General features: G+C 32.7%; 2 protein-coding genes across 2 annotated transcripts; both read right to left on the reverse strand.

The window, feature by feature from the left end:
- Window positions 1–235: 235 nt before the first annotated feature.
- On the reverse strand, window positions 236–1,426 carry LOC143584258 (delta(12) fatty acid desaturase DES8.11-like). Its single transcript, XM_077066346.1, has one exon. The coding sequence runs from the start codon at window positions 1,386–1,388 to the stop codon at window positions 258–260; it is 1,131 nt and encodes a 376-aa protein (XP_076922461.1). The 5' UTR covers window positions 1,389–1,426; the 3' UTR covers window positions 236–257.
- A 17,774-nt stretch (window positions 1,427–19,200) lies between these two features.
- Window positions 19,201–20,368, reverse strand: LOC143584259 (delta(12) fatty acid desaturase DES8.11-like). Its single transcript, XM_077066347.1, has one exon. It carries the CDS (start codon window positions 20,329–20,331, stop codon window positions 19,201–19,203), a length of 1,131 nt encoding a protein of 376 aa, XP_076922462.1. The 5' UTR covers window positions 20,332–20,368.
- Window positions 20,369–26,478: the final 6,110 nt, after the last annotated feature.

A 26,478-nucleotide genomic window follows, 5' to 3' on the forward strand; every position in this document is an offset into this window, starting at 1 on the left:
TACTAGCTAGATAAGCATTAAAATTTTTAAACGGATGATGACCGAAATTTAAAAATTCTACGGTGACATTTTAAACCGGTTCGATTTTGGTGTGATAAGTAAGTTGTGGATGTGACATCAAGTTAAACAAGAAAAGTAGAATTGCACATTAACTTATCAATAAAGTACATATTACATAGTTGCATCATGGAAAGTGGTGCATTATATAATTGCACAATTATTTATGCTTCAACAATACGAAATATAAGTTACTAAGTTTATTTGCGCCACCAGTAAACGCCACTATCCTCTGCACCTTCATCCGGTTCAACAAAAATGCACTCCTTTGTTTCTCTCCAGAAAGCTTTTAGGATCGGCGTATCATCGTACTTGTAGTAGTCACCTAGAATGGGCTTGATGGCCTTGGTTGCCTCAGGCAAATGATAATGTGGGATGTTTGATATCAGATGATGAACCACATGAGCACATGTTACGTTATGAAAAATACTATTAATGATCCCGTAATCCCTGTCAACAGTCGACATGGCACCTCTTATCCAGTCCCACTCTCGCGAGTCGAAGTGAGGTAAGGAAGGATGGGTATGGTGCACAAAACTGAAAAAGATGAAATGACCGTTTAAAACCAACAAAGGAACTCCGTATATGCAAAATAACCATGTGAAACTTGTGGCTAAAGAAATCTTATATAGTGCATACAAGGCTACAACCAGTCCAGCATCAGAGAGCCAAATATATTTCCTCTCACTATCATTGAACAAAGGACTTTGAGGGTAAAAGTGACTCACAAACCCGTCGTATTTCCTGCCGTGGATATTGAAAGCGAAGTACATTGGATAGCTAAGAACTAGCCTACCGAAAGTCATAAACAAGTTGCCTAGCGGGTTGTTTAGAACTTCGGAATACAAGGTATCAGCCTTCCGTTTGGGGATCCAAACTTCGTCGTACTCCATTGAATTGGTGTGAGCATGGTGACTACGGTGACTGTATTTAAACGAAAAGTATGGAGTGAGGAATGCGGAGTGGAGGACAAAACCAAGTGTGTCATCAAGCCACTCGTATTCGCTAAAGGCATGATGGCCCAAATCATGACCGACGGTCCATGCACCCATAAAACAAGTACCTTGGACGAACCAATAAATTGGCCATGCTATGTACTTAAGGGGTGTAGGTAGAAGAGGAATGCAAGTTGATGCAAGTCGGTAAAGCGTGTAGATGACGGCTAAGTCAGATATGAGGTGGTAGAGAGAGCGTAAGAGATCACGTTTATAACAGTGAAGTGGTATCGCTTTTTTAAGATCACTAATCTCGAATGGTGGTTTTTTGACAGGAACACGTTCAAGGACGTTTTTGTCATCGCTATTAACATTCATCTGGCCGCCTGCTCCCATCTTGACGGTTTAACCTGCGAAAGGTTACATATTGGTTAATTACTATGCAATAAATAAACTTAAGCATATATAAGACTGTTAATGTGGATCTATAAGACCAAAAAGATACCTCAACCAGAAGAATTGTGTTTACCTGTTGGTTTGTTTTCAAAATAGGCTAAGCTCCTTGCATTTTATACTAGGAATTTGGGAACTGTAGCTTGTCTGATTCCACTAATAGTGGGATGTTAATCTATGATGGCTTCCATAATTATTCTCCATATCAACAACCAAGGTATTGGATGTATATGTTAACTTTAGATTAGAGTTAAGATAAATTGTGCTTAATTACAAAATACATGATGGCTAGTTTCCTCCCTTTGCCAACTTTATGCAAATACATTCCTGATAAGACGTTTAGTCAATATATATCATTTCGTGTATCAAGTACAAAATGCCATTACAATTTCAATATAAAACAATATATTAGTTTGGTGATCTATAGCCCTTGGGCGAAGCGTACATGTTGGGCCAGTAGTTTAGATTTGTATGTTTCGTTCAAAATAAATTATATATAGTGTAACTATACCCGTTTTCGTCTGAAAATTTTGAGCCCCTCACCTCCTATCAGATCTACATATGCGTGTTTCCCCTATCCAAAGACCAAAACGTGATCTGAGGAGGCAAGTTTTGAACCAAATTCGTCTTCACATACGAGTTTTGTTTTAGCCAATCAAAAGTGTTCTAAATCTGTCGTCGGAAAGTTTTGATCAAAATTCGTCTTGGACGACCAAACTTAGTTACTCTATCTTCTTTAATATTTAATTATTATAACTAATTTAACTTATTTTAGTTTTTCTTTTATAACTTTAAAAAAAATTAAGTTTTACAAAATTTCGAGTATACCTTTGAGACGTGCTTATTTTTACCCGTGTGCTGGTATAAATTTTACTTAAAGCCGAGTCGAGTCAAATTTATATCGAATTATGAGACGTTGAGACGGTCAAGTTTTGACATGACTCGGTTTTGAGTAAATTTATATTGACACGTAAATAAAAATAAGTACATCTCAACGGTATATTCTAAATTTTGTAAAACCTTATAATTTAAAAGTTATAGAAGAAAATCTAAATATAAGCAAAGTTAATTATTTCTATTAAATATTAAAGAAAAAAGAATAACTAAGTTTGGGCGTCCGAGACATATTTCGATCAAAACTTGTCGAAGAATACGAATTTGAAACACTTTTGATTGGCTCAAACAAAACTCGTTGCAGTGACAGATTTGGTTCAAAACTTGTCATCACCGACGGTTTTAAATGAATCTGTTGCGAATATTCAAAAACTTAAGGACATTTTGGGGCTCTCGCTTTCTTCAAAAGCTTGATTTTAAAAGTTTTACAAATAATAAAGCACCAAGTACTTTTAATTCTTTTGAATCTTTACAATTTTGCACTAGCAACTTGTGTCAACTTAAGATATAACTAAAAGTTTGTTTCATCATCTATAACCACATATTGATTTAAATTTCAATTTTAAACCAACTATTTCAGGATTTTTAGACTATAATAACTTTTTCGTACGTTTATATGTTTCCAAAAAAGTCACACCATAAATACGAGCATTTTATTCTCTTAATTTAAGTATGGTATTGCTATAGTTTTAAAAATGAAAAAAATTATTAATATGTTATGTAGTGGTGTTCTCATTCAGTTTTGACAGGTCTTATGTTAAACCTGTGAGTCCAATTGTTAGAAACAATTTTGTGACTACAAAAACCAAATTGATGACCGGTTTTAACGTTTAAACCGACTCATGAATACTTATAATTGTTACGTGATTAACAGTGTATGTGCTCAAATACATGTCGTATCGTGCGGGCATCTCGTAATTAAGAAAATAGGCATGTTGGCGGCTATGGTAGGAGACGTGTGATTTCTAAATTTTACTTTTCATTTTCAACCTAAGACGATAAGACTTATGTTATATTCGTCAATCTTGGTGGATAAATGTCACTTCTGTTTAGTAGTATTTTTTATCATAGTTTGGTTAATTTTTTTTAGCTTATTTAGCTTTAAACTTGTAAAGTTATATTATATCTTATCTTAAATATATATAAACGAAACCTTTAAAAGCTATCTGATTGTTTTCTACACTTTCTCAAGCCACCAGATTATTTTATTTGTCAAGGGGGGATTCTCATGCATCCGACCCGAATTCACGGGTATTAGTCTCATCAAACCCAGATAACCCTTAAACGCCTTATAACATCTCATTATATTAAAATTAATCTCACCAAATATTTTATATGAAAATTATATGAATTAGGGATATACTACAATTAATATCCAATTTCTTTACAAAAAGATATTATTTATATTAAGAAACAATTTTATAGTAAAAAAATAATAAACAGGTAATGTGTCACACCCCAACCTACGGCGGAAATGTCAGGGCGTGAGCTGATTGCCACAGCTCACAAGGTATTATAATGCAATTGTAAAGCGACAATATCTAATTAATTTATTAATTGTCAACGAATATTTAAGTACAACAAAAATAGAGAAAATTACAATGCAAACCAACTATTCTTGTTTATGTTTAACATCCTAAGGTCATCTCTACGTGAGCTTCAGTTCGATAAGCAATCCAATCTATAACCTGCAAGTGCGCACAAAATATATATATATATATATATATATATATATATATATATATATATATATATATATATATATATATTTGTCAACAACACATGTTGAGTGAGTAGATTCACCAGTTTTGACACAAACAAAATGATAATATATAATGATATAAATAATAGAGTAAAAATAAGCAAAAATGTTATCTGTGAGTATAAACAATGAAAGTGTTAAGCAAGTAATGAGTGTCGGTGAAACCATTGCCAATGCGATCGGGTTCCGGCCACTACGACGGTCGTATGATCATACTATAAAGAGATTATGTTGGACCTCTCCGAATGTGATTCAAGTAAGCAAGTAAGCAAATAGCAAGTAACAAACAGTCATTCAATTGATACACAACACAAAGATCACAGTTTGCGTTTGAGAAATAATAAGATAAATAATTTGATAAATGGTACGCAAGTTTCCCTAAAACATTTGAAAACAAGTAAAATAGGGGAGTGATTACTCACCTGATCGGATTACTCACGTGAAAATGATGAACCATTCGAGATACACCGACAAGGATTCCTAGTTAAATAATATAACATGAATTAACTATAAAATGTATAACATGACTTTAATGAATTAAGATGTCGATGTAATTTGAGTTATGTTGCGATTTGAGTTATGTTGTGATTAGAATTATCATTGCTTGATCGATTGAACTCTACGGTTACTGTTATTAATAGTCTAATTAATTATAAATTCCCAAATAATTACCCATAATATAAGATTAAATACTTAAATAATTTAGATAATTAAGATATAGGATATTCTTATAATAAAAATATCTAAAGAAAAAATAAAATAATTACAACAATGTGTAGATAATTAAATATAGTATGTTGTTGGATACAAATAAATACGTTGTTTAAAGCTTTTAAGAAAATCTATTCAAGATGTTTAGTATATATATAATATATACACATAAAATATATATAAGTAAGTTTATAAAAATGCTCAACGACAAGTAAACACCAATAATGATGTCGGATTTTAAAAAGGTTAGAGTCTATTAGTAATATGTAATTACAATACTTACATAAATATATAGACATACATGATTATGTATATATATATATACACACGAAAACTTAGCGAAAGTAATAGATCAAACATAACTTAGTAAAGTTGGCTTAACAAAAGTAATGTTTGTTTAGTATTTACTAATAATTATAATAATTATAAATCATTTAACATTAAAATAAAATAATAATAAACAATAAATAAACAAAAATTGACCAAGATCCGGCCACTGCTGGATTCGGACCCGGGCAGGTGGCCGACATAGCGTAACAACACACAAGAACCACCAACTGCTCTGCACGTTCAGATGGTAAACAAACACAAACAAATAATTAAAAACAGTATCCCGATTTTCCCCCAAATCATATGAACCCTAGATTCCGAAATCGCTTAATCTGATGCATATTTGTACAATTATTGTTAGGGCTATTGATTAGAGATCACCAAAGATTAACAAGCATTGATTAATTACCAGCTACAAGTGGAAATCGACTGTGAACGGCCATTGCACCTGCACGGCATGTTCTTGAGCTCGTTGGAAGGCTGGACGGCATCCTTGGGTGAAATTGATTAGGATTTTAGGGTCGACGACTCTTGATAATCGTGCAGACACACTTAATTGTGACATAAACGGTTTTAATTGTAATAATCCCATTCTATTAATGACGGCTTCAATATATTAACCATTACGAATTGTTTTAATCCTGTTTCCTAATTAAGCATGTCGGCAAGGTCGATTTAGCAAGTTTGACAAAATTGATAAATCAATTCCATAATTTAAACGATAATTGGGGTGCAAGAATACTAAACGGGTCATCGGGTACGGGTTCGGATAATGAATATGGGTTTGGATTATTGGGTAAAAGGATTAACATATATTAATTATCCAGATTTGCATAAATGGTCCCTGCAGTTTAAGCGTGGGCGCAAAAGAGATTAAAAGTATAGTTTAGGGTGTAATTTGTATATAAATGAAAGTTATTTTGATAAAATAAATAAATACAATAAATAATAATAATAATAAAATATTAATGACTCGATAAACGCGATGCTTCGTTAATTAAACCCGATAACAAAAACAGGTCAGTTATATATTATATGAAAAAAAAACCGAGTTGTTACATAATGGGTCTCACAAGACTCAGATAAAGATAGTTTTTAAACGGGTTATAATGTCTTATTTATTTGTGAAACCATTTCATCATTAAACCCGAGATATATTATTAACTTCCTTACAATTAATAAAGTTAAACTCCAAAAAAATATATATATTAGAAACCAAAAATGAAAATAACCCCTGTAATACGGGGATAAAACCTTGTATGTATATAAACGAATTTTTAAAATCTCTTGGGTTGCTCCCTACATTCTCTCAAGTCACCAAATTCTTTTATTTGTAAATGGAGGCTTCTCATGCATTTGACCCGAAATCACGGGTATGGGTCTTACCAAACCTAGATAGCCCTTAAACGGGTTATAACATCTCATTAAATAAAAAATTAATCTCATCAAATATTTGATATGAAAATCCTATAAAAAATGGATATACTAATAATTAATATATGGTTTAAAAAAAGATATTATTTGTAATTGAGAAACAATTTTATAGTAAAAAACATAAGCGGGTCATGGGTCTCACAAAACCTAGATAGTTTTTAAAACGGGTTATAACATCTCATTTATTTGTGAAACAATTTTATCATCAAATCCTAAGTCTATTATTTACTTCCTTACAATAAATAAAATAAAAATCCAAAAAAATATAAAATATTACAAACGAAAATGTAAAACAACCATGTAATACGGGGGGATAAAAGCTAGTTATATATATAAACGAAACCTCCCTATATTCTCTCAAGTCAACAAATTTTTTTAATTTGTAAATGGAGATCTCTTATACATTCGACCCGAATTCACGGGTATGGGTCACACCAAACCCAGATAGCCCTTAAACGGGTTATAGCACATCATTAAATTAAAAATTAAAATCACCAAATATTTGATATGAAAACCTGTAAATATGGATATACTAAAATTGAGTATTCGACTTTTTTAAAAGATATTATTTATAATAAATAAATAATTTTATAGTAAAAAAATAAGCAGGTCATGGGTCTCAGCAAATCCATATAGTTTTTCAACTGGGTTATAACATCTCATTTATTTGTAAAACTTCTTCATCATCAACCCCTAAATATATTACTCCCTCCGTCCCAGTCAAAGTGTCTTAGTTTGAAAAACTTAAAATTTAAGATAGATTAAATTATTGTTTTCTTTGCTTACCAAATAACAATAATGCCTTTGAAAATTGGGTCCATGAATATTGTTTATTAATGTTAGTTGTATGTTTAAGGTAAACTTGGAAATTGACTAATAAATTTTGAAAATGGACATTTGTAATATGACAAATAAAAAAGGAAATGTAGACACTTTTAATGGGACATGGGATATTAACTTCTTTATAATAAATAAGATTAAAATCCAAACAAATATAAAAATATTAGAATCAAATAATGTAAAGCAGTCCTTATAACACTGCGGATAAAAATTAGTTATGTAATTTTGAAATCTATCTATTCTAATAAAAGCCTACTATTTTTGCCACTTGTTAATACCATAGCCCTCCTCACATATTTGTCAACCAATTTTCATATATGGTCTTTATCTTTTAAGTCATTTCAATATATGACATTAAAATTATAGGTTTATTCCAACTAAATCCATTACTACATATAATAAGTATTCTCCATATGGATTGACAATAGACGATTAGTGAATTTTAAAGTATTAATTAAAGTGTTTATTATGGTTTATATTCAAAATAATAAACAATAAACATTCAATTCATAATATGTGGAATGAGAACAATCGACTTGGACTAAATCCTGATAACGTCAGCGGCTAAGGCTTAGCCTTTAATACCTAAAAATACATATGATTTTAAAACTAAAAGTTTTCGTGTTGACCCGAAACCTAGAATTCGGACCAAAGAACCAACCTGAATTACTTCGGTTCAGGTTTGGGTTTGTATTTTTTCTTGGGTTCAAGTTTCTCAGGTCAGGATAGTTTGGGTTTATGTACGGGTTTTCTTGGGTTGGGTTTCATGTTACGGGTAAAAGTGGCAGCCCTACTTTCAACGATTATAAATAAGAATCACTACATTCATTTTATGTAACTTTAAATCTTATAATATTATTCTAACTTAGAATAATCAATCTTATTTGAACATGGTTTTAATGTTAGTATGTATTTTTTATTTTCCTGCCAATTACATTCATATGAAATAAACAAATCATTTTGTTATATTTAAATTTTTGGTTTTTATGTTGCTTGATTATACAATTTTTAATTGTAAAATATAAAGTCAATTAAAAATTTGTCATACACAGAATATTAATGGCAACAAATTTATCATGATCTATCTATTTCAAATTATAAATATTCTAAGGATGATTATATCATCAAAGTTCAGGTATATGGGTTTTGGGATAATCATGTTTTTTTTTGGATAAACATGAGCAAATGTTCTCAAATGGCATCATATTAATTGATTAAATGCTATGATATTTTATGTGTATGAATATATTTTTTATTAGTATCATGGATATATATTATCATTTATATAGAGTTGGTATGTACTTGGAGAACCTTTTTTTTTCACACGGACAACTATATACGGTTATATCAAAAGTTATAAGCAGACATATATGTTACTTTATTAAGAGTTACAAGTAGACATGAACTATAGAATTTGATTTTTGATAAACAATGTATACATGCTAATACAATCACAAATGTAGTGTAAAATGAAGTTTTTACCTATTTTTAACATATTTGTGGAATCTTAGTTATGTAATTCCTGTAATTTTAATTTAATTGTAATTGTATTAATAATATATGATCAATTTGTTGACTGTATTTTATTTAATGGTCAAAGTTTAAAATTTTCAATAATTACATGTGTAACACACGTGCCTCAAACTAGTGAATTATAAAACATTCAAGTGGTTAGTAATGAATTCAGGAAATTTCTAAAGTCTCCTACAACCGCTTCAAACTTTACAATTGGTTAGGCCAGCTGTGCACTGGAAATTCAGAATAAATATTGATTAATATAAATAACATGTAGGATTAACTAAATATGGATACTAAATAGCTGGATATATTAAAACAAGCTGCTACAATTAAATATTATTATGCAACAAAAACTGTTGCGTCTATTACGAAAATAATACAAATTTTTCGAATTCAACAATAATCTAACTTAACTTGGGGCAACATTACACTCAAAACGCGACGGCGTTACTCTCAATGTATGTCCCAAAACGCCGGATCTAACACCGAACGGATTTTATTCTTGATAAGCGATCGATCCGGGTACGGTATAAACAATCGATCGAACAAATAATATAAAGATAATATTGAACGACTCCTTAATCGGAAATAAAAGATTGATAACATTAGACGAACTGATCCCACCCAAGGTGAGCTCCCCTTGGGTGGTTTGATTACACCATGAAAAGTACACACATTAACAAAACAACAAAGTCTTATTTATAGCAAAAACATTAATATTCTAGAAGCTCATCTCCGTTGAAGCTAAACGTGTGTCTCGAAGCTCTCGTCTCAGATCCGGATTACACGCCAACAAAAATCGATTGATTGACCATTATATGTAATGAGTTTCGCCACATTGATATCGCAAGTCACAACTTTTGGTCTTACACTCATTATAGTATCGTCGATCTCCACGAGCGTTGCAAATCCTGATTCCTGTCAAATTTAGAAACAAATCTGTCAAATTTAAATACAAATATATAAAGTTAGAATAACCCGAATAAAACCACAATCTTATATATAAAAACCCGGCAAACCTTAAGAAAAAACAACATGAAACACGTAAACAAAAACCCAAAGCAAAAATCCAAAACTCAGTTTTCACTTTACCTCTAAAACCAAACCTGACCGAAACAAACCCAAGCTCGAATATCCAAAACATATACTGTAGCTAAACCCAAATTAGTAGAGTACCCTAATATTAAATCCACTACAACTAACAAACCTACATAAGCAATAAAACACAAACTATCCCATTCGTGTGTTTGTTTGTGTTTAATCGTGTTCTTCGTCTCCAACATCATAAACGAGTCTAGAAGGATTTCGCACTCCTAGACCTCGTGCGGATCTCGTATCGATCACCATCTCAACCGGGGACTTACAAGTGGTATCAGAGACTTAGGCTCTTATGTTATGGTTCGAGATCTGCGTTTTGGTGTTTTTGGCACGTTTCAGAGGTTTTAGTTGGAAAAGACGGCAGGGGCGAAGTTATAGGGTTTTGGCGAAGTTGTCGCTAGAATTTTAGGGTTTTGGCGAAGTTAAATTTTGACGAAGTTACAGGAAGGTGAAGTTAATGAATGGCGAAGTTACAGGAAGGTGAAGTTAATGAAGCGTGAAGTTAACAAAGGGCGAAGTTATCTGGTGGTGAAGTTATCAGGTGGTGACGTTATCAGGTGAAGTTATCAATATGTTTTCCTTTTTCCTCCGACGTTCAAGATATGGTATTCCCAAAAGAAAAAGTATTTTCAGGAAATTTTCTTGAACGAAATTTTCATATGTCATTCTTATGAAAAGATGATCATTGAGGAAAATTTTGGTGATAATATTTTTTTGGAGTTTCCGTCCGAATGATCGGGTTTACACGATTATTATGAGGCCGAAAACGTTGTTCCGACAAAGAGTGACAATTGGTATCTCTAGGTCTTACAATTGAACAAATACGGGCCAGCTATTTAAATGAATTTATGGACCCGTTTGGATATGGAGTTGAAGTTGCAAATGGGATATTAAATAAAGCTGAAAATTGACACATATTTAGTTATTTGAGCGTATTTTGCAAAGAAATGAGGGGGCTAAAAAGTTCATTTGAAAATGTGTTTTCTTAGCAAAATTGAAGATGCTTGGGTAATAAAGATCATGGAGGCTTGATTAAGCTGTTGATGATTATTACAGGGCATGTGTGTTAGATTCTATCAAGGTGGTTTTGTGATGAAACTGATCATTTGCTGTTGAGTAGTTAAAGATTGAACCTTATCTTACGAACCGATTATGGTTGAGATGATTGGTTAGGCACCAAGATGCAGATCAAAGATTTCGATCGATATAATTTGGATGGGCTTACACTGAAGGGGAGATCTGATATGGAAGACGTCGGGTGATTGGTATATTTGTGAAGCTACAAGACAGATTCAGACACTGCTGGTTGAGGACAGGTTTGATGTTTGCATATATATATGTGAAGTTCAATCTTGAAGATCACAATGCAATGTCTAAAGATCGAGTCCTACCAGAAGAAGAACACAGAAGATCATCAGTTAAGGGGGTGTCTGTTAGTGCATGTTTTATAACAGATGATCTTTAGTGTTTGTTTGAATTGAGATCAACGGTCAAGGGGGAGTCTGTTAGTGCATTTTGTGGCCGTCGCTATGCAATTCTAACCAGTTGGGGGAGAAGTTGTGGACGGAGCCAACTTCGCCATAGGTGAAGTTAGAACAACTTCACCATAGGCCCAAGCCCAAGCCCGCAAAGATGTTTATCTATATATATGTGTGTTATGTTTAGGGTTAAGGTAGTTGAACAGAAAAGAAAAGTGAGGGTGAGAGCAGTAAAGTTGTCTAGAGAAAAACAGATAGTGAGAGTCTTGTGGGCAGACCCGAGGTAGAGCTCACCTCGGGTCAGCCGTAACATGTTTTCTCTTTCGGTATGTAATGTGTTTTGGTTTAATATATAAAGCGATCTGGAGATCCTTTTATCCCATACGTGTGTTTATTCGTGTTTAATCGTATTCTTCGTTTCCAACACCATAAATGAGTCTAGGAGGATTCCGCATGACCTCGTGCGGATCTCGTATCGATCACCATCGCAACCGGGGACTTACACTCTGTCAAATAGGGTGCAAGCAAATATTATTTATCTTTAGGAAGACTTGATATGTCAATTATGTGAGTTTTAACGTCTTCAGGTGTCAGTTGGCACAAACGTCCGGTGATTATGTTTGCGTTTAGAAAACCGAATGGCTTTCCTAAACGAATGAACTTCTCATAAAAATACCTTAAATTAAAAAAAAAATAAACATTATAAAGTTAACGGAATCAATAATATATAAAATCACATTTTTTTCATGGAAAACTCAACATTTTTTTCATGGAAAACTCAACATTTTCATCCCAAACATCTTTGTAACTTTGTATTGGACCTTTAGGAACCTTTTTCTAGTAAAAGCCCCAGCAATTGAGGTCGTCGGAACCCTAGAACCATCGTCGGAATCGGTTGGTGGTGCTCAAGTGGTGGTGGTTGGTTGATGGTGAGTCAATTGGTGGTGGTGGCGGTGTTCAATTGGTGTTTTCCAAGAAAAATGTGAGTTTTCAGGCCAAAAACATTTTTCCGACAACCTACAACTAACAGTGTTGGGAATCTGTTAGTTGCGGACCGTTGGAAACAAATACGTTCAAAGTTGGGACTGTCAGGAGCCAATTCGTTAGTTGGGACTGGCACTGACCAAAAGACGATAGTTAGGATTAATATAAACCAATATACCTTATTAATAAAAGTCGGGTGTTATATTTCAGTTATGATGTGTATCTATTATTGTGTGATTTGAAAACTCTATCTCAAACGACATTTCATGTAATTAATTGCATTTAATCAAACTCCATGAGCTAAAACTCTCAAATCCAAACTTTCTGGGAAACTCAATCCGTCGCGGTATGCAAAGGAGTCCACCTTCACGCATAAATTGCAGGGGTTTTTACGGTTTATTAAAGTTAAATTTTATTTACATAACCATATTATTATTACTATTATTTACATAACTATATTATAAAGATATTCAAGAGTGGACGGCATATTGCGTCCATTATTATATATTAATTTTTACTACATTATTTTTATTCAACTTATTCTCCAAAATATGACATAATTTGTTCAAAACACCTTCACTTTTTCCTCAAGTTAGTGTAATTACACATGATTAACAAATTAAAACTTTTCTACATCAAATCACTTTTCGTGGGCAACTCACTTTCCGTGGATGAGTACTTTATCAGTTGAGTCAGATCAATATTATTAAACTAAGACGATTTGTATGCTATATAGATAAATGCGAGAATTTTTTATGGGCATAAACACTGTTGGGCCTTAGGGCGTCGATCTCCCAGTCCCACCCTATGGGTCAGGCATGCAAAAACCTCTACTTTTGAAAGCAGAACAATTTGTGACCTTCATTATTTTCCATATTCATATACTTGACATGTTTTGTATGTATTTACGTTATTGTAATATTGTAATTTGTGACCGTCCTTATTAATAAATGTCAAGCATTTATTCATTTATGTTGTGTATTTATGATTTATATGTATTTACGTTATTGTAATATTGCAAACTCCACCACAAACGCTACTTCACGTAATTCTGTACATTAATTGCATTTGATCAAAGTTTAGGGATTGAAACTGTCAAATTCAAAACTTTATGAGAAATATCGTCCATTACGCTACGAGAAGGGTGTCTTTTCTTCGCTTCATGATACGCGACAATTCTAAGGTTCCAAATTTATTTTCTGTTGGGTAACGATACGTGACAGTTTCACCCTTGTGTATCACGATACGCAGCCGACACCAAATATAACCGTGGACATAATTGGGCCGCCACATGCAAAGACCACTCCCTTCAGTCTCTGCGATATGTAATGCGGACATCTGAGCGCAAAATTTGGACATGACTCCAAGTTATTATCCAATATTCTTTCCAAATGGGTTTAGATTTGACTAATTGACGTATAGATTTTCTAGAACTCTCTTCTAGCGCAACTTGACTTTCTTTTTTCCCAAGTTCCTTGATTTCATCCATAATTATGTTTATCTCCTTTCAAGTTTGATTTTTGAAACAAATCTTTCGAATTAAACGATATGATTAGATCATGAATTAGTAAATTTATGTAAATGATTCATGTAAATGATGATGAACAACAAATATTATGTTATGGATAACTGATGGATGAGTAAACGAATCAAACATAACAGGTGGGGTTAACCAATAACTAGGGGGCAAACGATCAGAGCTCGGGCTTGGCTCGTTTAACTTACATAGAGCTCGAGCTTTATTTTCAAAACTCGAGCTTGGCTTGTGTGTAGATTTTCAAGCTCGAGCTTGGCTCGGGCTTAACTCGATTACTATTTATCAATTAACTTTTATATAATTATTTTTGATATATTAATTAACTATTATTAAATATATTTTTTAAAATTATATGAATGACATGCTTATTTAGGTTTGCGGGCCGGCTTAAGCTTGGACTCGTGCTAGGGCTTGTTTATCAAACGGGCTTACCTTTAGGTTCGAGCTCAGGCTTGATTAAGCTCAGTTCGCTTGAGCTATTTAACGAGGTGATCCTGAATAGCTCACGGACAGCTTGACTTGTTTTTACCCCTACTACCAATGTGAGGTAGAGAAGAAGGAAAAAGATTTGAGCTTTTGGAAGATTCGGCCCCTTAAGTATCAAAGTGGTTTAAAATAAATTAAAACTAAGTAAAAATAAATTATCTTATATTAAGTTGAATCAATTTATACTTTTACGTCATGCTTGCGGTGTGCATATAATGTATACATGAGAGCCCTGGGGGGAGTTAAATTGCTTTAACTTTACGTAATTTTACTTATCTCGTGAAAATAACATTATACGTGTTGGAGATTAAACATGCATATGTGGTGATGTTGATAGCCCAAAGACAAGGGTGCATGTACCAAGCGGTCGTTATTTCTGTAGTTAAGTGTTATGTGCCTTATGTCTAAAGCTTGTTGTAAAACTACTATCGAACCGAGGGTCTCATCGGAAGCATCATCTCTCTATTCCTACGAGAGTAGTGGCAAGGTTGTCTGAATCTTACCCTCCCAAACCCTACCATAACTTTGCTATTGGTCGAATTTATCGAGTACGATGATGAATCACTTTTTATAATTTTAAAAATATGAAAATGTATGTCAATAGTTTTGCGAAATAAATGGTAAGGTGTTCAACTTGAAAATAAGGGTGTTATTCTTATTAATAAAAGTTAAAAAAAAAGGTAATGGGTCTTATGACTTTAGTTTATTAAAAATTTGTAACAGTGACACTTGTCATTTTTCATTTTCATGTACTTGACCCGTCTTGTATGTCTTGTATACGGATCTTTATTATTAATAGGTATATTGGTTTTTATTAATCCCAACTATTATATTTTGGTCACTGTCGATCCCAACTAACGAATTAGCTCATGACGGTCCCAACTTTTAACGTATTTGCTTCCAATGGTTTGCGACTAACATAATCCTAACGCCGTTAGTTGCAGGTCGCCGGAAAAATGTTTTTTGGTGGAAAACTCACATTTTTTTCATGGAAAACTCAACATTTGCATCCCAAACATCTTTGTAACTTTGTATTGGACCTTTAGGAACCTTTTTCTAGTAAAAGCCCCAGCAATTGAGGTCGTCGGAACCCTAGAACCATCGTCGGAATCGGTTGGTGGTGCTCAAGTGGTGGTGGTTGGTTGGTGGTGAGTCAATTGGTGGTGGTGGCGGTGTTCAATTGGTGTTTTCCAAGAAAAATGTGAGTTTTCAGGCCAAAAACATTTTTCCGACAACCTACAACTAACAGTGTTGGGAATCTGTTAGTTGCGGACCGTTGGAAACAAATACGTTCAAAGTTGGGACTGTCAGGAGCCAATTCGTTAGTTGAGACTGGCACTGACCAAAAGACGATAGTTGGGATTAATATAAACCAATATACCTTATTAATAAAAGTCGGGTGTTATATTTCAGTTATGATGTGTATCTATTATTGTGTGATTTGAAAACTCTATCTCAAACGACATTTCATGTAATTAATTGCATTTAATCAAAGTCCATGGGCTAAAACTCTCAAATCCAAACTTTCTGGGAAACTCAATCCGTCGCGGTATGCAAAGGAGTCCACCTTCACGCATAAATTGCAGGGGTTTTTACGGTTTATTAAAGTTAAATTTTATTTACATAACCATATTATTATTACTATTATTTACATAACTATATTATAAAGATATTCAAGAGTGGACGGCATATTGCGTCCATTATTATATATTAATTTTTACTACATTATTTTTATTCAACTTATTCTCCAAAATATGACATAATTTGTTCAAAACACCTTCACTTTTTCCTCAAGTTAGTGTAATTACACATGATTAACAAATTAAAACTTTTCTACATCAAATCACTTTTCGTGGGCAACTCACTTTCCGTGGATGAGTACTTTATCAGTTGAGTCAGATCAATATTATTAAACTAAGACGATTTGTATGCTACATAGATAAATGCGAGAATTTTTTATGGGCATAAACACTGTTGGGCCTTAGGGCGTCGATCTCCCAGTCCCACCCTATGGGTCAGGCATGCAAAAACCTCTACTTTTGTAAGCAGGACAATTTGTGACCTTCATTATTTTCCATATTCATGTACTTGAAATGTTTTGTATGTATTTACGTTATTGTAATATTGTAATTCGTGACCTTCCTTATTAATAAATGTCAAGCATTTATTCATTTATGTTGTGTATTTATGATTTATATGTATTTACGTTATTGTAATATTGCAAACTCCACCACAAACGCTACTTCACGTAATTCTGTACATTAATTGCATTTGATCAAAGTTTAGGGATTGAAACTGTCAAATTCAAAACTTTATGAGAAGTATCGTCCATTACGCTACGAGAAGGATGTCTTTTCTTCGCTTCATGATACGCGACAATTCTAAGGTTCCAAATTTATTTTCTGTTGGGTAACGATACGTGACAGTTTCACCCTTGTGTATCACGATACGCAGCCGACACCAAATATAACCGTGGACATAATTGGGCCGCCACATGCGAAGACCACTCCCTTCAGTCTTTGCGATATGTAACGCGGACATCTGAGCGCAAAATTTGGACATGACTCCAAGTTATTATCCAATATTCTTTCCAAATGGGTTTAGATTTGACTAATTGACGTATAGATGTTTCTTGAACTCTCTTCTAGCGCAACTTGACTTTCTTTTTTCCCAAGTTCCTTGATTTCATCCATAATTATGTTTATCTCCTTTCAAGTTTGATTTTTGAAACAAATCTTTCGAATTAAACGATATGATTAGATCATGAATTAGTAAATTTATGTAAATGATTCATGTAAATGATGATGAACAACAAATATTATGTTATGGATAACTGATGGATGAGTAAACGAATCAAACATAACAGGTGGGGTTAACCAATAACTAGGGGGCAAACGATTAGAGCTCGGGCTTGGCTCGTTTAACTTACATAGAGCTCGAGCTTTATTTTCAAAACTCGAGCTTGGCTTGTGTGTAGATTTTCAAGCTCGAGCTTGGCTCGGGCTTAACTCGATTACTATTTATCAATTAACTTTTATATAATTATTTTTATATATTAATTAACTATTATTAAATATATTTTTTAAAATTATATGAATGACATGCTTATTTAGGTTTGCGGGCCGGCTTAAGCTTGGACTCGTGCAAGGGCTTGTTTATCAAACGGGCTTACCTTTAGGTTCGAGCTCAGGCTTGATTAAGCTCAGTTCGCTTGAGCTATTTAACGAGGTGATCCTGAATAGCTCACGGACAGCTTGACTTGTTTTTACCCCTACTACCAATGTGAGGTAGAGAAGAAGGAAAAAGATTTGAGCTTTTGGAAGGTTCGGCCCCTTAAGTATCAAAGTGGTTTAAAACAAATTAAAACTAAGTAAAAATAAATTATCTTATATTAAGTTGAATCAATTTATACTTTTACGTCATGCTTGCGGTGTGCATATAATGTATACATGAGAGCCCTGGGGGGGGAGTTAAATTGCTTTAACTTTACGTAATTTTACTAATCTCGTGAAAATAACATTAAACGTGTTGGAGATTAAACATGCATATGTGGTGGTGTTGATAGCCCAAAGACAAGGGTGCATGTACCAAGCGGTCGGTATTTCTGTAGTTAAGTGTTATGTGCCTTATGTCTAAAGCTTGTTGTAAAACTACTATCGAACCGAGGGTCTCATCGGAAGCAGCATCTCTCTATTCCTACGAGAGTAGTGGCAAGGTTGTCTGAATCTTACCCTCCCAAACCCTACCATAACTTTGCTATTGGTCGAATTTATCGAGTACGATGATGAATCACTTTTTATAATTTTAAAAATATGAAAATGTATGTCAATAGTTTTGCGAAATAAATGGTAAGGTGTTCAACTTGAAAATAAAGGTGTTCAAAAAAATTCAAATCCCGATCCAAATCCGTATATGAAATATCCAAAAATCCGAATCTGAATTATCCAAAAATTCGGATGTTTGAAATTTTGGATATCCGAATTTTCGGTTCGGATTAAAATAGTGATTTTGAAAATGTTCGGATAGTTCAGATATACGAACCATCTGAAATATTTTTTAATTAAAAGATAATGGATATTATGTATAAAATTCAGATAGTTTTTTGATATTTTGATAAAATCTGGATATTTCGGATATTTTGGATATGTTTTGTATCCTGCAGATAATATTTAGGACATTTTGGATAGTATTTTTTGGAAATTTTGGATATCCGAAATATTTTTGAACGTAGTTCTTTATTTTTTTATAATAATTATTTTTTTCTAGTTTTTCGGATATCCAATTCACTATCTGATCGAGTATCCGAATTTCGGATTTGGATAGTAAAATCCACTATCCAAAGGTCCCGATTTCTTAGTTTTAACACCCCTACTCGTAAGTACTTTGAATAAAACATCATTACATAAGTAAGTGAAACTTTTTTACTAGCTAGATAAGCATTAAAATTTTTAAACGGATGATGACCGAAATTTAAAAATTCTACGAATGTCACCGTTTTAAAGCGGTTCGATTTTGGTGTGATAAATAAGTTGTGGATGTGACATCAAGTTAAACAAGAAAAGTAGAATTGCACATTAACTTATCAATAAAGTACATATTACATAGTTGCATCATGGAAAGTGGTGCATTATATAATTGCACAATTATTTATGCTTCAACAATACGAAATATAAGTTACTAAGTTTATTTGCGCCACCAGTAAACGCCACTATCCTCTGCACCTTCATCCGGTTCAACAAAAATGCACTCCTTTGTTTCTCTCCAGAAAGCTTTTAGGATCGGCGTATCATCGTACTTGTAGTAGTCACCTAGAATGGGCTTGATGGCCTTGGTTGCCTCAGGCAAATGATAATGTGGGATGTTTGATATCAGATGATGAACCACATGAGCACATGTTACGTTATGAAAAATACTATTAATGATCCCGTAATCCCTGTCAACAGTCGACATGGCACCTCTTATCCAGTCCCACTCTCGCGAGTCGAAGTGAGGTAAGGAAGGATGGGTATGGTGCACAAAACTGAAAAAGATGAAATGACCGTTTAAAACTAACAAAGGAACTCCGTATATGCAAAATAACCATGTGAAACTTGTGGCTAAAGAAATCTTGTATAGTGCATACAAGGCTACAACCAGTCCAGCATCAGAGAGCCAAATATATTTCCTCTCACTATCATTGAACAAAGGACTTTGAGGGTAAAAGTGACTCACAAACCCGTCGTATTTCCTGCCGTGGATATTGAAAGCGAAGTACATTGGATAGCTAAGAACTAGCCTACCGAAAGTCATAAACAAGTTGCCTAGCGGGTTGTTTAGAACTTCGGAATACAAGGTATCAGCCTTCCGTTTGGGGATCCAAACTTCGTCGTACTCCATTGAATTGGTGTGAGCATGGTGACTACGGTGACTGTATTTAAACGAAAAGTATGGAGTGAGGAATGCGGAGTGGAGGACAAAACCAAGTGTGTCATCAAGCCACTCGTATTCGCTAAAGGCATGATGGCCCAAATCATGACCGACGGTCCATGCACCCATAAAACAAGTACCTTGGACGAACCAATAAATTGGCCATGCTATGTACTTAAGGGGTGTAGGTAGAAGAGGAATGCAAGTTGATGCAAGTCGGTAAAGCGTGTAGATGACGGCTAAGTCAGATATGAGGTGGTAGAGAGAGCGTAAGAGATCACGTTTATAACAGTGAAGTGGTATCGCTTTTTTAAGATCACTAATCTCGAATGGTGGTTTTTTGACAGGAACACGTTCAAGGACGTTTTTGTCATCGCTATTAACATTCATCTGGCCGCCTGCTCCCATCTTGACGGTTTAACCTGCGAAAGGTTACATATTGGTTAATTACTATGCAATAAATAAACTTAAGCATATATAAGACTGTTAATGTGGATCTATAAGACCAAAAAGATACCTCAACCAGAAGAATTGTGTTTACCTGTTGGTTTGTTTTCAAAATAGGCTAAGCTCCTTGCATTTTATACTAGGAATTTGGGAACTGTAGCTTGTCTGATTCCACTAATAGTGGGATGTTAATCTATGATGGCTTCCATAATTATTCTCCATATCAACAACCAAGGTATTGGATGTATATGTTAACTTTAATTAGAGTTAAGATAAATTGTGCTTAATTACAAAATACATGATGGCTAGTTTCCTCCCTTTGCCAACTTTGTGCAAATACATTCCTGATAAGACGTTTAGTCAATATATATCATTTCGTGTATCAAGTACAAAATGCCATTACAATTTCAATATAAAACAATATATTAGTTTGGTGATCTATAGCCCTTGGGCGAAGCGTACATGTTGGGCCAGTAGTTTAGATTTGTATGTTTCGCTCAAAATAAATTATATATAGTGTAACTATACCCGTTTTCGTCTGAAAATTTTGAGCCCCTCACCTCCTATCAGATCTACATATGCGTGTTTCCCCTATCCAAAGACCAAAACGTGATCTGAGGAGGCAAGTTTTGAACCAAATTCGTCTTCACATACGAGTTTTGTTTTAGCCAATCAAAAGTGTTCTAAATCTGTCGTCGGAAAGTTTTGATCAAAATTCGTCTTGGACGACCAAACTTAGTTACTCTATCTTCTTTAATATTTAATTATTAACTAATTTAACTTATTTTAGTTTTTCTTTTATAACTTTAAAAAAAATTAAGTTTTACAAAATTTCGAGTATACCTTTGAGACGTGCTTATTTTTACCCGTGTGCTGGTATAAATTTTACTTAAACCGAGTCGAGTCAAATTTATATCGAATTATGAGACGTTGAGACGGTCAAGTTTTGACATGACTCGGTTTTGAGTAAATTTATATTGACACGTAAATAAAAATAAGTACATCTCAACGGTATATTCTAAATTTTGTAAAACCTTATAATTTAAAAGTTATAGAAGAAAATCTAAATATAAGCAAAGTTAATTATTTCTATTAAATATTAAAGAAAAAAGAATAACTAAGTTTGGGCGTCCGAGACATATTTCGATCAAAACTTGTCGAAGAATACGAATTTGAAACACTTTTGATTGGCTCAAACAAAACTCGTTGCAGTGACAGATTTGGTTCAAAACTTGTCATCACCGACGGTTTTAAATGAATCTGTTGCGAATATTCAAAAACTTAAGGACATTTTGGGGCTCTCGCTTTCTTCAAAAGCTTGATTTTAAAAGTTTTACAAATAATAAAGCACCAAGTACTTTTAATTCTTTTGAATCTTTACAATTTTGCACTAGCAACTTGTGTCAACTTAAGATATAACTAAAAGTTTGTTTCATCATCTATAACCACATATTGATTTAAATTTCAATTTTAAACCAACTATTTCAGGATTTTTAGACTATAATAACTTTTTCGTACGTTTATATGTTTCCAAAAAAGTCACACCATAAATACGAGCATTTTATTCTCTTAATTTAAGTATGGTATTGCTATAGTTTTAAAAATGAAAAAAATTATTAATATGTTATGTAGTGGTGTTCTCATTCAGTTTTGACAGGTCTTATGTTAAACCTGTGAGTCCAATTGTTAGAAACATTTTTGTGACTACAAAAACCAAATTGATGACCGGTTTTAACGTTTAAACCGACTCATGAATACTTATAATTGTTACGTGATTAATAGTGTATGTGCTCAAATACATGTCGTATCGCGCGGGCATCCTCGTAATTAAGAAAATAGGCATGTTGGCGGCTATGGTAGGAGACGTGTGATTTCTAAATTTTACTTTTCATTTTCAACCTAAGACGATAAGACTTATGTTATATTCGTCAAATCTTGGTGGATAAATGTCACTTCTGTTTAGTAGTATTTTTTATCATAGTTTGGTTAATTTTTTTTAGCTTATTTAGCTTTAAACTTGTAAAGTTATATTATATCTTATCTTAAATATATATAAACGAAACCTTTAAAAGCTATCTGATTGTTTTCTACACTTTCTCAAGCCACCAGATTATTTTATTTGTCAAGGGGGGATTCTCATGCATCCGACCTGAATTCACGGGTATTAGTCTCATCAAACCCAGATAACCCTTAAACGGCTTATAACATCTCATTATATTAAAATTAATCTCACCAAATATTTTATATGAAAATTCTATGAATTAGGGATATACTACAATTAATATCCAATTTCTTTACAAAAAGATATTATTTATATTAAGAAACAATTTTATAGTAAAAAAATAATAAACACGTAATGTGTCACACCCCAACCTACGGCGGAAATGTCAGGGCGTGAGCTGATTGCCACAGCTCACAAGGTACTATAATGCAATTGTAAAGCGACAATATCTAATTAATTTATTAATTGTCAACGAATATTTAAGTACAACAAAAATAGAGAAAATTACAATACAAACCAACTATTCTTGTTTATGTTTAACATCCTAAGGTCATCTCTACGTGAGCTTCAGTTCGATAAGCAATCCAATCTATAACCTGCAAGTGCGCACAATATATATATATATATATATATATATATATATATATATATATATATATATATATATATTTGTCAACAACACATGTTGAGTGAGTAGATTCACCAGTTTTGACACAAACAAAATGATAATATATAATGATATAAATAATAGAGTAAAAATAAGCAAAAATGTTATCTGTAAGTATAAACAATGAAAGTGTTAAGCAAGTAATGAGTGTCGGTGAAACCATTGCCAATGCGATCGGGTTCCGGCCACTACGACGGTCGTATGATCATACTATAATGAGATTATGTTGGACCTCTCCGATTGTGATTCAAGTAAGCAAGTAAGCAAATAGCAAGTAACAAACAGTCATTCAATTGATACACAACACAAAGATCACAGTTTGCGTTTGAGAAATAATAAGATAAATAATTTGATAAATGGTACGCAAGTTTCCCTAAAACATTTGAAAAAAAGTAAAATAGGGGAGTGATTACTCACCTGATCGGATTACTCACGTGAAAATGATGAACCATTCGGGATACACCGACAAGGATTCCTAGTTAAATAATATAACATGAATTAACTATAAAATGTATAACATGACTTTAATGAATTAAGATGTCGATGTGATTTGAGTTATGTTGCGATTTGAGTTATGTTGTGATTAGAATTATCATTGCTTGATCGATTGAACTCTACGGTTACTGTTATTAATAGTCTAATTAATTATAAATTCCCAAATAATTACCCATAATATAAGATTAAATACTTAAATAATATAGATAATTAAGATATAGGATATTCTTATAATAATATCTAAAGAAAAAATAAAATAATTACAACAATGTGTAGATAATTAAATATAGTATGTTGTAGGATACAAATAAATACGTTGTTTAAAGCTTTTAAGAAAATCTATTCAAGATGTTTAGTATATATATAATATATACACATAAAATATATATAAGTAAGTTTATAAAAATGCTCAACGACAAGTAAACACCAATAATGATGTCGGGTTTTAAAAAGGTTAGAGTCTATTAGTAATATATAATTACAATACTTACATAAATATATAGACATACATGATTATGTATATATATATATATACACACACGAAAACTTAGCGAAAGTAATAGATCAATCATAACTTAGTAAAGTTGGCTTAACAAAAGTAATGTTTGTTTTGTATTTACTAACAATTATAATAATTATAAATCATTTAACATTAAAATAAAATAATAATAAACAATAAATAAACAAAAATAAAATAAACAAAAATTGACCAAGATCCGGCCACTGCTGGATTCGGACCCGGGCAGGTGGCCGGCATAGCGTAACAACACACAAGAACCACCAACTGCTCTACACGTTCAGATGGTAAACAAACACAAACAAATAATTAAAAACAGTATCCTGATTTTCCCCCAAATCATATGAACCCTAGATTCCGAAATCGCTTAATCTGATGCATATTTGTACAATTATTGTTATGGCTATTGATTAGAGATCACCAAAGATTAACAAGCATTGATTAATTACCAGCTACAAGTGGAAATCGACTGTGAACGGCCATTGCACCTGCACGGCATGTTCTTGAGCTCGTTGGAAGGCTGGACGGCATACTTGGGTGAAATTGATTAGGATTTTAGGGTCGACGACTCTTGATAATCGTGCAGACACACTTAATTGTGACATAAACGGTTTTAATTGTAATAATCCCATTCTATTAATGACGGCTTCAATATATTAACCATTACGAATTGTTTTAATCCTGTTTCCTAATTAAGCATGCCGGCAAGGTCGATTTAGCAAGTTTGACAAAATTGATAAATCAATTCCATAATTTAAACGATAATTGTGGTGCAAGAACACTAAACGGGTCATCGGGTACGGGTTCGGATAATGAATATGGGTTTGGATTATTGGGTAAAAGGATTAACATATATTAATTATCCAGATTTGCATAAATGGTCCCTGCAGTTTAAGCGTGGGCGCAAAAGAGGTTAAAAGTATAGTTTAGGGTGTAATTTGTATATAAATGAAAGTTATTTTGATAAAATAAATAAATACAATAAATAATAATAATAATAAAATATTAATGACTCGATAAACGCGATGCTTCGTTAATTAAACCCGATAACAAAAACGGGTCGGTTATATATTATATGAAAAAAAAACTGAGTTGTTACATAATGGGTCTCACAAGACTCAGATAAAGATAGTTTTTAAACGGGTTATAACGTCTTATTTATTTGTGAAACCCTTTCATCATTAAACCCGAGATATATTATTAACTTCCTTACAATTAATAAAGTTAAACTCCAAAAAAATATATATATATTAGAAACGAAAAATGAAAATAACCCCTGTAATACGGGGATAAAACCTAGTATGTATATAAACGAATTTTTAAAATCTCTTGGGTTGCTCCCTACATTCTCTCAAGTCACCAAATTCTTTTATTTGTAAATGGAGGCTTCTCATGCATTTGACCCGAAATCACGGGTATGGGTCTTACCATACCTAGATAGCCCTTAAACGAGTTATAACATCTCATTAAATAAAAAATTAATCTCATCAAATATTTGATATGAAAATCCTATAAAAAATGGATATACTAATAATTAATATATGGTTTAAAAAAAGATATTATTTGTAATTGAGAAACAATTTTATAGTAAAAAACATAAGCGGGTCATGGGTCTCACAAAACCTAGATAGTTTTTAAAACGGGTTATAACATCTCATTTATTTGTGAAACAATTTTATCATCAAATCCTAAGTCTATTATTTACTTCCTTACAATAAATAAAATAAAAATCCAAAAAAATATAAAATATTACAAACGAAAATGTAAAACAACCATGTAATACGGGGGATAAAAGCTAGTTATATATATAAACGAAACCTCCCTATATTCTCTCAAGTCAACAAATTTTTTTAATTTGTAAATGGAGATCTCTTATACATTCGACCCGAATTCACGGGTATGGGTCACACCAAACCCAGATAGCCCTTAAACGGGTTATAGCACATCATTAAATTAAAAATTAAAATCACCAAATATTTGATATGAAAACCTGTAAATATGGATATACTAAAATTGAGTATTCGATTTTTTTTAAAAGATATTATTTATAATTAATAAATAATTTTATAGTAAAAAAATAAGCAGGTCATGGGTCTCAGCAAATCCATATAGTTTTTCAACTGGGTTATAACATCTCATTTATTTGTAAAACTTCTTCATCATCAACCCCTAAATATATTACTCCCTCCGTCCCAGTCAAAGTGTCTTAGTTTGAAAAACATAAAATTTAAGGTAGATTAAATTATTGTTTTCTTTGCTTACCAAATAACAATAATGCCTTTGAAAATTGGGTCCATGAATATTGTTTATTAATGTTAGTTGTATGTTTAAGGTAAACTTTGAAATTGACTAATAAATTTTGAAAATGGACATTTGTAATATGACAAATAAAAAAGGAAATGTGGACACTTTTAATGGGACATGGGA

The sequence above is a fragment of the Bidens hawaiensis genome, unplaced genomic scaffold (genome assembly GCF_021521415.1).
Source record: "Bidens hawaiensis isolate Kalapana, Puna unplaced genomic scaffold, B.hawaiensis_p1.1 tig00032895_1, whole genome shotgun sequence".
Lineage (NCBI taxonomy): Eukaryota > Viridiplantae > Streptophyta > Magnoliopsida > Asterales > Asteraceae > Bidens > Bidens hawaiensis.

What these genes read in the sequence shown, in the direction of transcription:
- LOC143584258 (XM_077066346.1), bottom strand. Translation starts at nt 1,388, where the DNA reads ATGGGAGCAGGCGGCCAGATGAATGTTAATAGCGATGACAAAAACGTC.
- LOC143584259 (XM_077066347.1), bottom strand. Translation starts at nt 20,331, where the DNA reads ATGGGAGCAGGCGGCCAGATGAATGTTAATAGCGATGACAAAAACGTC.